This window comes from Zonotrichia leucophrys, chromosome 4A, assembly GCF_028769735.1.
Source record: "Zonotrichia leucophrys gambelii isolate GWCS_2022_RI chromosome 4A, RI_Zleu_2.0, whole genome shotgun sequence".
Taxonomy (NCBI): domain Eukaryota; kingdom Metazoa; phylum Chordata; class Aves; order Passeriformes; family Passerellidae; genus Zonotrichia; species Zonotrichia leucophrys.
Window position 1 is genome coordinate 8,725,503 of NC_088174.1, and position 14,067 is coordinate 8,739,569.

Below are 14,067 nucleotides of genomic sequence, written 5' to 3' on the forward strand. Positions count from 1 at the left end.
GCAATAGTGCACTGCACCAGCAAAACAGAGAAGGCATTTCGCAGTGTAAATGCATCTGTCTGGGACAGCCACTGTCTCAGCTCCTCTGCCACAGATCACATCCCCCATGGACATCCTCACAAAGTACCCAAGAGAAGGCTGCCTACACATTTAGAAACAAAAATTATTTTTTTTTTTTTGCATAGAAGGGTTTACCTTTATTTCAGAGTAACTGGTAAACTTGTATCTCAAATAAACCTGCACCAACAATAACAACCCAAGCATCAACAAAGGCAGAACAGTAGGAAGGTGGTTACTGAATATCCCTAATTCCATCCAGCCTCCAAAGGGCAGCAGACTCCAATCCCTACCAGAGCTACTTTGAAATTTGTATTCATGGGCAGCTTGTACTGACACATAATCTGTCAGCAAGTTTTCATGGTGGTTTCTGAAGTGAATGGGAAACGAACAGACATCACATTTCTAACAGGACCGCTGCAGTGTTCTTGCCACTCCCATTTCCCTCAGAAGACACTGCTCAAAAGGCAGCTAAGCAATGCCAGGAACCATGATAGATTAAAATAAAGCCTTTCCCATAGCCTTTTGTTTCTTATCAAGTTTCTTGGTAATGGTGTGGCCATGCAGCACTTGCAGACACCAGCAGCACTCTGAGTGCAGCAGCACAAAGACCATGGAAGGATGAACTGCCTGGCCACACACGATACCCCCAAACACATCACTGCCCCAGGGCTCCTGTCCCTCCATGGCCTCCTCTTCTACTCCTTGCCTTTTATCACATTGAAGGCTTCATTCTGACTCACTTCCTCTGCAACTCTCAAATTGCTGCTCTATCTGCCCCTTGGTATTGTCAAGGGAAAGACAGATTGCTGTTATCTGAGCCTGATTGTCTGATTTAAAAGGTAAGTTAATGATGGTACAGGTCCCCACTTTAATTACTGGTTACATCCATCTTGGAGTGGTTAATTCTTGGCAGCTTTTCAAGAAAGTCACTCTGCTGAGTATATACAGGTGTAGGGCCTGGCAAAAGAGCTGCCTTGATGCTTCACTGGCAGGACCATCTCTTAAGTCTATACACACACTTCTAACACTCCTATCCTCTGCCTTTTCTTTGTTTTCTCTTATTAACAGACTAAGGCAGCTTAGTATTTCTGTCATTGATTTATGTGCAGGCATATACACCCAAGTCTGTGCACATTCCACACCCAGAAAAGCCTGAGAAAATGGGAGTTGCACAGGATGCTTTCCTGGAACAGGTGTCTTACATTATGCCTAACTAAATAAATACAGGACATGTAATGAAATAAATGGCCCCAGAAGATAACACTAAGTCAGCTTTTCACATAAACAGCACCTTTTCTTATTAAGGAAGAATTGCTTCATCAAAGTGAGCCCAGGCAGCCAGTGAGTATTTCCACCCAGCAGCAGTGCAGTCCCTGAGAATCAGATCAGGGTTTAGCAGCATCTCAGTCTGTGTGGAGCTACAGGAACCAGCCCAGCCTGACAGCAAGGTCCATCCTGTCACCCCTGGGCATTCTCCCAGCCTCCAAGATGAGCGTGACCCTACCTGTGCCATCTTCCAGATGTCCAAAGTTACAGATCTGGCTGATGTTGCGCACCCAGATCTGCATCTCCTCCTCAGTCTTGGCTACCAGGTAGAAGGTGCGGTAGGTGGTCCTCACGATGAAGACAAAGTTGTTCTGAAACTCCTTCCTGATGAAGTTGGGCCCCGAGTGCTTGAGCACCTGGCACTCGTTGAGGTCGATGGTGCGGATGGGCTTCCTGGAGTGGCTGTTCCTGTAGTACTCCAGCACGTCGGGGTTCCCGCTCATGCGGCCCCTGCGCAGCACGAACCAGCGCTTCCGCCAGGCCTGCGGGGGCAAAACAGCTTCAGAGCCAAACTCCACTGCAACAGCCACCTCACACAGCACCTGCAGGGCTTCACAGGGCCCTTCAGTTCATGGAACCTTGGGATCAACCCAGCGCGGCTAGGCCCGTCAGTAAACCATGCTCCTGAACACCCCACCTGCATGCGTGTTCCAGAATTCCAGGGATGGTGACTCCACCTGTTCCAATGCTTAACCACCTTTTCAGTGAAGAATTTTTTCCTAATGTCCAAACTAAACCTCCCTGAAACAACCTGAGGCTGTTTTGTCTTGTCCTGCTGCTCATTACCTGGGAGAAGAGCCTGTCCCCACCTGGCCACAACCATCATTCAGGTAGCTATAGAGCAGTAAGGTCCTCTCTTCTCCAGGCTGAACAACCTGAGTTCCTTTAGCTGCTCCTCACAGGACTTCTGCTCCATTCTTATTTTCTTTCATGTTTTATACTTGTTCTGATAAGCTTGCCAAATTACAATTTTTATTTGATGCACTTGCTATCAGCTTGCATTGGAGATTGGACAACAGGCTGAGGGCTGTCCCTGGGAGGTCAAGAACAACATTTTCCCTTCCCCTCACCCCACCAGTATGATGCAGTCAAAGTGATCCAATACATCATCTCATTTGCAGAAGGGAGAACATTTTTTTTTTTTTTGTAAAACAAAAATACCAAGAACTGCACATTCCTGGAAACAAGTGCCTTTTGCCCAGCAAAGCCCAGAGCTCCAGATACCCTGTGCAGCTTCCCTCCTATAGTTTTCAGTGCTGTTACAAAGCTGTTTATGAGCTGCCAATTACTTCTGAAAGCCCAGAACAAGCCGCTGAGTGAGTTGTAGTGCTAAAAACAGAAAGCTTCAGCATCTTACAAAAGGACAATTATTTACACATGCACTGTCAAGCTGAAGCAAACCTGGCAAGCACTGATGTTTTCTGACACTTGTGACTGAATATATGGGCCCCATACAGGCTTAAATGAAGTCCTGCAGCATCACTCTATGAAGCTACATGCCTGTTTCTGGGCACAAATTAATATACTTTCCCCTTTTTTTATCCAGCAGCTGCTTTTGTTCATCAACAGTGTAAGCACCTCTGTGTTGATTACAGCTGTCACCAACACCTACTCTGGGCCAGAAGAAATCAATCCTGATCTCTGTCCCACAGGGAAAAGCCAAAATAAGACATCAGGACATTTGCCCTTGCCAAACTCCATAAAAACTGTTGGATATGTCATGCCCAAACCAGCCAGACCAGAGATCAGCCAAAGCTCAGGCTGCAGCTGCCCCAGCTTTGATGGAAACCTGGGGAATGTGCAGGGGCTCATACACTGCCCAGGGACCTCTAACAACTGCACAGACCCTGGCTGCTCCACCTGCCGTCACTGCAGTTAAAGTTCATTGAAAGGAACATTTGGACAACCCCTACCACAACCTCCCTACCCGAAACTTACCCGAGAACTCTGTGAAAGGACTTGGTCACAATGATGTAAATCTGTGTGGTAGCTTGGGTTTCAGTTAAAAATCACACTCATTTTGCAAAGAGTGGATCTGTCAGTTTAAAGACAGGCAACCATTCAATTTTAAGACAAAATCCCTGAGTTCAGGCTGCTTTCAGTAAGATGTAAGAGTCTTCACTTGCACAGTTTAAGATAATCTAGGCACTACAATTTTTGCTGATGCCAGGTTCCCATAGGCTTGGTGATAGTAAAAAAGAGCAACAAAGGAATATTAACAATTGCTATGTCAGGAAAAAACATTTCTTTTTGTACTCCAAATAATTTATTTGGGTTTTTTGCAGTGCAGCCAGCTTTTCACAGCTGCCAATATTCACCCAAAAATTTATCTTAGTAATTCTGTTCAGCCTGGCAGTACCTCAATCTCTTTTGAAAGCAAAAGATTCTCCAAATACAGAGAACAGAAAATGAAATATCATGGGAAAAGCATACAGACAGGGGCATCACATCAGGAATAAAGAGGAAAAAGATGAGTGCAAAGTGTATTGCACAAAGAAAATGAAGTCTTGCCCCCACTGACCCATTAAAGTTTGAAAGTTATTTGTTCTCTGCTGGAAGTAGTTTGAGGCAACAGGTAACTGACACATCTTAGACAAACATAATGTGGAAAACAGAGAAAAGGAGAAAAATGAAACAGAAAGAAAAGAAAAATGTTAAATGGAGAAGGAACTTTCTAGACTAGCCAGATACCACACTGGAACATGGGCCAACAGGTACCTCATGTATGGTACCAAAAATGGTATCTGTCACCTGCAATCCAAGTCCTGCACAGGCTCAATGCACTCCCCACAGATGGCTCAGGACAGAAAGGTCACATCTCCTAACACACCCTCACCCCTAAACAACCACAGAGAAAAGTTCCAGAAGATGTGAGACAAACAAGAACTGCTTCCCAGAGAAGCAGACTGCTAAGGCAGTAAGGTGAAAACCCCCACCAGCTTTACCACAAAACCACCTCCTATACTTTTTTTTCCCCTCCCAAAGCTGCCAGCCTTGCAGCTTAAATACACCTGGCTCCTGCTGATGGAAATGGGACAGAAATCCCTTGCATCTGAGCAAGCTGAGGATGGAAGGGATGGGGGAGCAGCTGCTGCCTGGCACCCAGCTGGGGAAAGGTCAGGGCTACCTGCTGCTGGCTGCTACAACACCCCGAGGCAAGACAGCCCAGTGCCTGATTTCACTTCCAAGCACTTTGGTTTTCATGATTCTAAAGGAGTGTGTAGGCTGCCTTTAGCACAACCTAGGCAGCTGGTGAGACAACAGAGAAAACTGCTGCTGTGCTTTGGGGAAAAGCCCATGGTGCCTCCATGAGGAGGCACGGCTGGCTGGTGTCTGTGTGAGGGGCCATGGTTTGGCTCTGTCCCCAAGGAGCTGCTGCTAACCTGGGGACACAGCCTGAGCAGCTCTGTCATGGCTGGACATGGAGAGGTGAGGAGCTGCCTGCTGACCTGGGGACACAGCCTGAGCAGCTCTGTCATGGCTGGACATGGAGAGGTGAGGAGCTGCCTGCTGACACAGCCTGAGCAGCTCTGTCATGGCTGGACATGGAGAGGTGAGGAGCTGCCTGCTGACCTGGGGACACAGCCTGAGCAGCTCTGTCATGGGGCTGGCCCTGCAAGGCTGGCCATGGAGAGGTGCCCTGTCAGAGAGCTCATGATGGGAAAGGAGAGCAGGGCTGGGTCTCTGGGAGAGAACAGCAGCTATCACAGCTGAGCAGCCGTGAGAGCGGGGCTGAGGGGAAACAATGGCAGATGGCTGCCCAGATCTGCAGGGTGGGCCCCGCTCCTCTCCCACAGGGCGGCCTCAGCACCTTCCCCAGGCCTGCGGCGGGGCCCAGGCAGCCAGGCCGCCCTGGGCAGCTGAAAAACAAACAGATTGTTCTTTTGGGGTTACACAGACACATACAGGAAAGGAGGGGCACAGTGAGACAGAGGAACTGCCCTTTGGTGGTACCACAAGCTCAGGCAAGCCAACAGCCCTTGGGTGGCACCACGGAGAGTCCCAAACATTGATGCGCTCCTGGCCTCATGGAGATACAGGGACCTGTTGTCATCTTATCACAGGGGCTCCATGCTGTTTTCTCCTTGCAAAAATTCCATACCTTCTTGGTGTTTTCTCATGGGCACCTCCTCAAAGCACTGACTCATTCCTCTTCACAAAGCAGCCAACTAACTCCAGTTCCCTTCTCAAGCAGCCACCCACTCTTTTATAGCACTCTTCTTCTCACTGGTTACAGCTGTGGCCTGTTAAAGTCAGGCCTGTTCCTAATCTTTGATAACTGACCCAGGTGCAACTCCTTAGGGGTAAGATTACTTTCTACACTATCTTTATTTTCTCACATTCTATCCCACTACAGGGAGCAAAGCAAATATTGGCTGTGCTGTCAACCACTGCAGAGCCTGGAGCACAGGGCAGGGAGAGGCACAGAGGGATGGCAGTCTGAGCCAGCAGCGCACGTGAATCAACATTTGCACACTTTTAAGCACTCAAGCCCTCTTGAAATGAGGTGCCATGGCAGAGTGGCAGTGGTGTGGGACAATGGAGAGTCTGCTGGAACCACCTGGTGAGCTCAGCTGCTGCCATGTGCCAGGGATGTTCTATGTCTGACACCAAAGAGGGAGCAAAAGCAGCAGACACTGCCTCACCCAACACTGGGAAATGGGGAGTGCTGCCAGCCCACAGCCTTGGCTGGACACAGGCACCCAGCACCAGAGAGAGCGCAGAAGGGTGGGAGGAGATGCGAACACCTCTTCCCTGGGTGCTTGCTCTTAACATCATTGTACCATCAAACTGTGTCTGCACACCCCCCAGCTCTCTGGGCTCCTTTTTCTGTCCTCCACTTTCTAAGGAAAAAGTGGCATCAGCTGCTGACATGACACAGTTACCTGCGTGGGTGGGGTTGAAGGACCATCTTTTACACATCCTCTCACATTTGACCTACCCAGTCCCATCACTGCCTCCTCAGATTAATTTCCATTCTGAAACTTTCCTCAGTATGTGCCTTTACTCATAAAATGTTGACTCCAAAACCCTTTTGCTTATCCTACAATGCTGAGTGACAGTGCACAGGACAGGAGCAGGTTTGCCACTGCCAATACACAGGACTTGCCCTGTTCTTTGGCATAGGCAAAGCTGGGGTTTTGGTTCTGGCACACTTTCAGCAGGAGGCTCTTATCTCTGAGTCAAATATCCTCTCCTCATTTTCCTGCATTTGCCTGCAATCTGCTGTACACCTCCTTTCCCCAGGGTAAGGGATGCAGCACACTGGGGTCACTGGGAGCCCAGCAGTGACAAGCCCTGGCCAGACCAGTCAGCAGCAGCAGTTTCATCTCTCAGGGCCTCAGCAGCTCACACACCCTGGTGCAGAGGCTGCTTGGCCCCTCACAGTCCCTGTCCCTGTCTCCAGTCCCCAGGCCCAGGGCAGAGCAGGGTGGGTTTTACACAGCTCTACATCCTCAGTAGTTTCCTTTTTACCATTTTCCAGTCACAAGGCTGCCTCCTCCTTTCCCTGTGTCTGCTGAGGGTGTTGGTACCAGGCTGAGAGAGACCCTGGGAGTCCCTGCAGTGGCTTGAGGCCAGTGGGGACACCCAAGGAGGCAGCAGGGCCAGGGTGGCTGGGCTGTGGTGAGGAGGGATTTATTTCAGCTGGTCAGAGCCAATAATATCTGCCAATGTTTAGTCTAGAGCTGCACACACTGCCAAATTTACAAGAATGTGGATCAATTTAAGGTGAAAGACTGCACTCCCATGGCTGAGATGAAGCACATACTTCAATAGGGGAAGGACTGATTCCTGGCACTCAGCTTAGGCTCCTCAATCACTCTATGGAAAGGTTCTATGCATCCAGGCTATTCCATCCAAACTATTACATTTCTTTTGGGGCCTCCTGAAATTATTATTTTCTTGATGAAGGAGTGATAGGATGATTAGAAGTTTACATGTCCTCAAAAGCCTTGTGGGCACTAGAGAGAAGGCTGTATCAGGCAAACACAATTACCATCAGACAAGAGCCAACATCAATCTAGAACAATTTTCATCTGCCCTTCGTAAGTGAAACAGCTCAATGCCAAAAGAAAGAAAGAATTTGCAGCAGCATTGGTTGGCTGCCAGCACATTCCTTTGTGTAACGCAAGCTATCAGTGTTTTCATCTTGCTCCTGAATTTTTGACTTTGGGAATTCCAGAGTCACATCTAAAAGAAAGAGGAACAGCTCTGTTTCCATTTCAGTAGGGTTTCCAAGAAAGAGACTGCTCCTTCCACAATCTGACGTCTGCTTCTGCTGCTTGAGTGGTGTGAGGTTTAGAAGGCTGCTCTTACATGTGAGCATTTGCTCTACCTCAGCACTGTCTGCCAAAAGCCATGAGCAAACCTGTTCTGAGCTGGAAAACAGCTGGCTAGTGAACAGGGCAGAATGAAAGCTGAAAAGGTTTATCCAAGGACCTTCATCGCTTACCTTCTGCCTGAGGACCATGTTCTCATTTGTTTGTAAAACATATCCAGTATTTGAGATCTAAATAATTTATCAGAAGACATACAAGCTCAGTGAGGTAAATTGGCCTGAAATCTAATTTGCCCTGTGAGTTTTGATTTTTTTCTGGTTTTAACAACAAAACACAGAACAACAAACAAACCAAACGTGAAATTCTTGACCAGCTATATTAATGCTTACAACTCCCCCATGAGGATAATCTTCATTTTACAGAATGCAGCGAAGGGGATGGCAGGGTGAAGCAGAAAGAAAGGTGGCTGTGGGCTGGTTCCTTGCCTGCCTGGTGGCCTTGCAGGCAGGACAGGCTGCAAGGACGTGGCACAGGACGTGCTGATCCCCATGCCTGCTGCAGGGCCTCTGGTACTCAAAGAAGAATTTGAGACTCTCTGATAGGAGCGACTGCAAAAGGTTTGAGTATTGGGAACTGCTCTCATCCTGCAAAATCCCTTGGAGAGGGGAAAGCAGCAAATCCCACCAGAGAAGGGTTTGGCATGGCTTCTCTCCCACAGCTGGGTGAGGGCTGGGAGCTTCAGTGCACAGTGCTCCTCCTGTGGGCCCACAGACTAAGCCACCACCCTTGGGGCAAGAAAACCAGCAGGGCTGCAGAATGATAGTCCCATTGGAGTGCCAGCACTCGAGACAAGTTTTCACAGCTTGTCTTTTTTAAAGAACAGTTTTTAAACATATTCCTGTGGAAAAAAGAAGTTAAGCGGAACTTTATAGCATTTCCTATTAAAAGCCCAAAAGAGGAAGTTAAAATTCATATGTAGTCAGGTTTGTAAGGAGCTGATTCTAAGCCCACTGAGACCATGTATGTTAACAGAGGTTCCCTGCCTGCAGAGCAGGGTCCCTGCAAGAGCAATCTGTGCACTGGCAAGGAGTTGGGACCAGCTCCCAGCAAACATCCTTGTGTTCAAAGAAGACATTTTGGGAGCTCTTTGTGCCACTCTTTGCAGAACAAAGGGCTTGTTCCATGCAGCACATGCTCCTCAGAATGTGGGACCCTTGCAGAAGGGCTCACACCTTTGCAGCCTGCAGCGCTCGGCTGTAACACTTGATTTATTCACTCTCAGAAAGCAGATGAAAAAGACCCCCACACTTAAACCACCCAGCCTGTCCCCCAACTGGAGTTATGGCTTTGCTATTTCAGCTGTGGCTGTTGGTCTGCAGCACCTATCAGCTCTGCATAATTAATCTCTCGCTGATGAGGCTGCCTGCTTGTCCCTTCCAGTGTGTCCCTGTGGAGCACTCTGGGAGCAGATGAGCTCACTGCCCATCACTTACTGGTTTAATGCTTCTCTTGGATTTTGTCTCTTGTATTTTCCACTCAGCTCTCACAAATGTCTTCAGTAGTGAGAGGCTGAAACTCATGGTTTATGACTGGGAAAGAAAAATCAATAAATACTCAATTTCAGAGAGGGATACTCCTCCCTTAGGCCCTTCCTCTGCCTCCATGGGCATGCAATTCTATTTAATCTGGAGAATAAAATAAGATTTTTTTTTTGCAGTAATTTTTCTCCCTTGGCTTGGGTGCCTGGAAGTTGAGGGGCATTCTCGATTGTGCTGGAAAGGCATTGGCTCTCCCTCTCCCTGCCTGTTCATGCCCACTGCACCTCTGCTTTCTCAAGGCTGGGGCTCAGCTCTGGTGGGAAAAAGCTCTGAGCTAACCAGTGTTTCCATATAAAACAACTTTCCACAGAGACTGGCATAAATGATCTGGCTCACCCTGTGCAAAGGGCTGTCCCACAGCAAGCTCAGGACAGGCTGCAGCCTCACAATGGATTTCCATCTGCCACGTTCTGACTGTGTAGTTTCAGAATGACTCTAAATGAACCCTGTTTCAAGAAAGTCACCGTGAGCCCTCAGAGGAGATGTATGGGTACATAGTACCTTCTTCCTTTCGAGGTGATACAGCTATGTTAATTGACTAAAAACACCAGTCAGAAAATTTCCTGCACTTTAAGTGCAACGAGAGCTTTGTAATAAAACACCTCAGAGGACATCCTGTAGAAGCAGAGACGTGTCCTTTGTTTCTGTTTCTTTACATGAAGGAATCTGTGGTTTGTGAAGAAAAGATGACACACATTTTAAAAAAAGTAGAACAAAATCCCGCAGTCATATGTTGCCTGCTAACCTAGACACATTGCCATTGCCTGCTCTACATCCTAACCCATAATATTTATGGTGCTTTACATAAACAAACATCTGCATCTGAGTGAGTCGCTGCTATTTAATAAACATGAAGATTCTTTGTTACTCTAATGGGTTTGTTTGGGCATGGAGGGTCAAAGTCATAGGGACCCAAAAACTTGGGAATTTTATGTTCTTAAAATACTTGCAGAAGTGTCATGGTTTGACCAGGAAGAAGTGAGAATTCTGGGAAGCTGTGGTCAAACCAATGAAGGTTTTGGGTTTCATACTGACACCTGGTGTAGCCAGTGGAGTTTGGACACACCTCCGAGAATACACAGGGGTTAAAAGCAAGGCACTGCCCTGGCACTTCCTCTTTTGGACATCGTCGGGCGAGGAGTTCAGATCTCTCTCCCCCGCCCGGCCCGCTGCTGCTGGGCGGGGGAGGGGCCGCCATGCCGTAGGCCTGGGGCCTGGACAGAGGTGGGGGTTGAGGGGGCTTTCAAGGATGGAAGGGTGGGGGAGCCCCAAGAGACATCGGGCAGCCAGCCCCCCCCCCCCCCCCCCCCCAGGAGAGCAGCCAGCGAGAAGGGGGAGGAAGACTGCCCGGCCGGAGCGGCAGCGTGTGGGCAGCGTGCGTGGGAGTCGCTCCGGGACCGACAGACAGAGACTGAAAACTTTTAACCCTTTCTTGCATGATTGGGGCCTTACAAAAATGCTAATCCTCCTCGAAGCTGAATAAGAAGGGAGATGAGAGATGAGATGACTTGGCCCGGAGATTGTGGAGATGATTGGATGGGGAGAGATGATTTGGAGTGGCCTTTTGGCTGGACTTTTTCTTGTAGCCATGGACTCAGTTGTTCCTGTGACACAGACTGCATTTAGGGGGAGGCAGTGCCTCAAAACCAGGAGGGTTCATTCGTGAGGACCCCCCGGCCCCAGGGGGTTGGAAAAATATGGGGGGGACAGTTGTCCCAAAAGCAGAGACTGTGCCTTTTTGGAGTGAGACAAGGCATCCTTGAAAGACAACCCTAAAAGCAGCTCTGATCCATGTCTCGGTGGTGAGAGCACTGGGCATGGAAGGAACATGTCACAAGCGGCAAAAGGACTTTTTTTCCCCGGGCGGTGCCGAAGTGACAGGGAAGCACACGAGGTTCTCAGTGTGTCTCCACGAGAAGCCTATGGAACGAGAAGGACTCCTTTCCTCTTCATGAACTGCAGTTTGAGTATACTAAAGTGTCGTGCCGGGCTGGGCAGTTGGTGTTTTTTGAGAGAATGTATTGGATTGGGAAAGTCAGGGAGTGGGGAGGAGGAAAAGTGGTTTTTGTAAGGTTTTCAATTTTTTTCCTTTTCCTTATAGTCTTTCCCTATTTTTTCCTGTAGTTTTAGGTAATAAAGTGTTCTTTATGTTTAAGTTGGAGCCTGTTTTGCTTATTCCTGGTCACATCTCACAGCAGACACCAGGGTGAGGCATTTTCATGGGGGCACTGGCTCTGTGCCAGGCTCAAACCATGACAAGAAGATAAGAAAATTTCTAAAGGTAAAATCAATAAAGAAACCACTTCATTTTGGGGAGGGAGAAAGGAGCCAGACATTTGGACAAAGAAATATAATCTTTTTCACTAATGTGCCCCATCATTAAGTAAGGGCAATAAAGAACTGCGCTCGTGACAGTCAGGTTGATGAGAGGTTTTCCCTGAGGACACTGGCAGGGTGGCACAGCATCCCTCTGCTCCTATGCAGGTAGGAATTGCTCAGAGGACTCTGTGAGCTGCAGAGGAGCAGCAGTGCTGTGCCCTCCTTGCTTTCCCCATGGCTCCTGGTGGGTGGTGTCAAGGGGCTCTCCCACAGAGAGAAAATGTGGGTGTTGTGGTTGTGCTGCCCACACGGGTCCCTGGCGTTCACAGGGCAGGGTGCTGATGGAGTATCTTATCCCACAAGATCTTACTGTGGGGAAGAGCTCACTGACTGATCCCGGCTACAACAAACACTGCCACAGCGGAAAACCACACAGCTCCACCTCACCCTGATATGCGTCAAATGGCCTCACATGGTCCTGTCCTGAATCTGTGGGGCAGGCAGGACCTCACTGTCACCCCAGAGTGACAGAGCTCCCTGCCCACCACTGTCCCAGGCTATGGAGATGGCTCTAGGCTGATAAAGCCTTGCCTGTGAAACACACAGCAGCACAACACGCGAGGAGTGGTGGCAGGATGGCAATCCATTTCCAATGTATTTCTTCAGCAGTGACATCCTGCAACAGGCACGGAGCCAATGAGTACCCTACCCACTGTCAGCCCAGGGCATCACACCTCTATTCTTCCTCCTATTTTGACAGCAGGGGTGCTGAAAGCTTGGAGCTCTCCTTGTGAACAGTTGCCCTGCAAATACATGCAGGCCTCTTTGAGCTCATGTACATGAGGATCAATCAATATGAAATTAGTGCTGCCTGCCACCCCAGGGGCTGTGCCCCAAGGGCTGCACCTCCCAGGGACAGGCCTGTGGCCAAGGGGGCTTTGTCAGGAGCACCGAGGGACCAGGGCCAGCCAACAAACCTGACAGCATCTGTGGGGCACCAGGAAGAGACAATTGATATTAATAAAAAATGAAGTAACTCCCCAGCTGCACTTGGCTGTGGCTCACTGGGACTAACAAGATGGTAAAAACAATCTCACTCGCTTTCAGGAAACAACTGGAATTTTTGTGACTCAGCATCACTATAAAGCTTTGCCCAAAGTGATCTGCACAACTGATGTAAAATCAGGCTAAGGAAAAGAAAAGCAGCTGTGGTGTGATATCTGCACAGGTCTGGAACAGACTTGGCCCCAGGATGGCCACCTTCCATCTGGGCTGCCAGCACTTCTAGTGGACTGCCAGCTGTCATCAAGAGGATCCTGCAAAGGGTGAACAAAAGTCCTGGGTGGAGGGAAGCTGATTTTGGCCAGCTGACCATGCCTGGGCTGGCAGGTGGAGCCTGTCCCACCTGTATCCCTGCATGCTGTGATGCCAGGCAGGGGGTACCAAAGTACAGGGCACCAGGGCTGAATTTGACTCACATCATGAGCACCCTCATGAGCAGCCTCATACCTTCTGTTTCATTTTGTCTTCCCTTTTCACTTTTAGTGGGGATATAAAATAGGTCACAGCTCAGAGCAGAGTTCCCAGCAGCAGAAGACAGCACTGCAGTGATTATTGCTATTCAAGGACCTCCTCCCACCCAGAGCCCTCTGCTCCTCCAGGACAATTTTCCTTCCCAAGTACTGGCACTGTGACATACTAATTCCTTTAAGCTGCCCCTCATATGACACCTTCTGACTGCTGCCACATTTCTGCAAGCATTTAAGCTCCCTGACAGTGAAGACTTACAGGCAGGACTCTTTACATGAGGATGTTTACAGCCTCGCCTGCTAGCCAAGAGTTTTAGTTCCATATTCCCTCACAGCATGTTTGTACGTAGCATTTAAAATGACACTGTTATCATCCTGAATGCAGTTTAAGTTTCTGGAGTGCTTTTTTTCACCTTTGAATCCTAAAGCACTTGACAACCAGTACATCATGGTTACAGCCTCCATATGTTGAGATGTGTTCACCTGTCACAGGATACACCTGCCTCTGAAGCTGTGCTGTGTTCCTGACACTCGGACTGCTTCTCCACACACCCACAGGGATGCACTCCCATCTGTGTGTTCAGCCACAGCCAATCTGCAGGGACACTTTTGCATCTGAAACCCTTCATTAGCTGCATAAGGTGGCAGAGGTTGGTGGACACAGAACTGCTGGTCTGGCTTGGTGCCACTCCTCTGGTCAGTTAAAACCCAAAATTTGGATTTCTCAGGATGCAGGATTGGATCTTTTACAGACACAAGTTGAAAACAGAGAGAGAGGAAAAAATACACTGACAGGTCTTCCTGGATTTAACCATTGTTTTCTCTAAGTGGAAAAAATGCTGCTGAAGCTTTAAGCTGCCTGATAGGAATTCCTACTTTTACATTAAAAGTACTTGTGTAAAATGGTCTGGAAACTCTTAAGATCCCCCTGGCTTGTTCACAATAATTTCTTTA

At 48.6% G+C, this 14,067-nt stretch overlaps 1 protein-coding gene across 3 annotated transcripts in view; it reads right to left on the reverse strand.

Annotated features, from left to right (window-relative positions):
* Positions 1-14,067, reverse strand: part of GAB3 (GRB2 associated binding protein 3) — a 65,970-nt gene that overhangs the window by 18,729 nt on the left and 33,174 nt on the right. For 2 of the 3 annotated variants that reach the window (XM_064713341.1, XM_064713340.1), the window contains exon 2: positions 1,565-1,868. In XM_064713341.1, the coding sequence (XP_064569411.1) occupies positions 1,565-1,868 (304 nt within the window). Of the gene's footprint in view, positions 1-1,564; positions 1,869-5,488; positions 5,584-14,067 lie in introns of those variants that run through there. The other variant, XM_064713342.1, reaches the window with a different exon arrangement.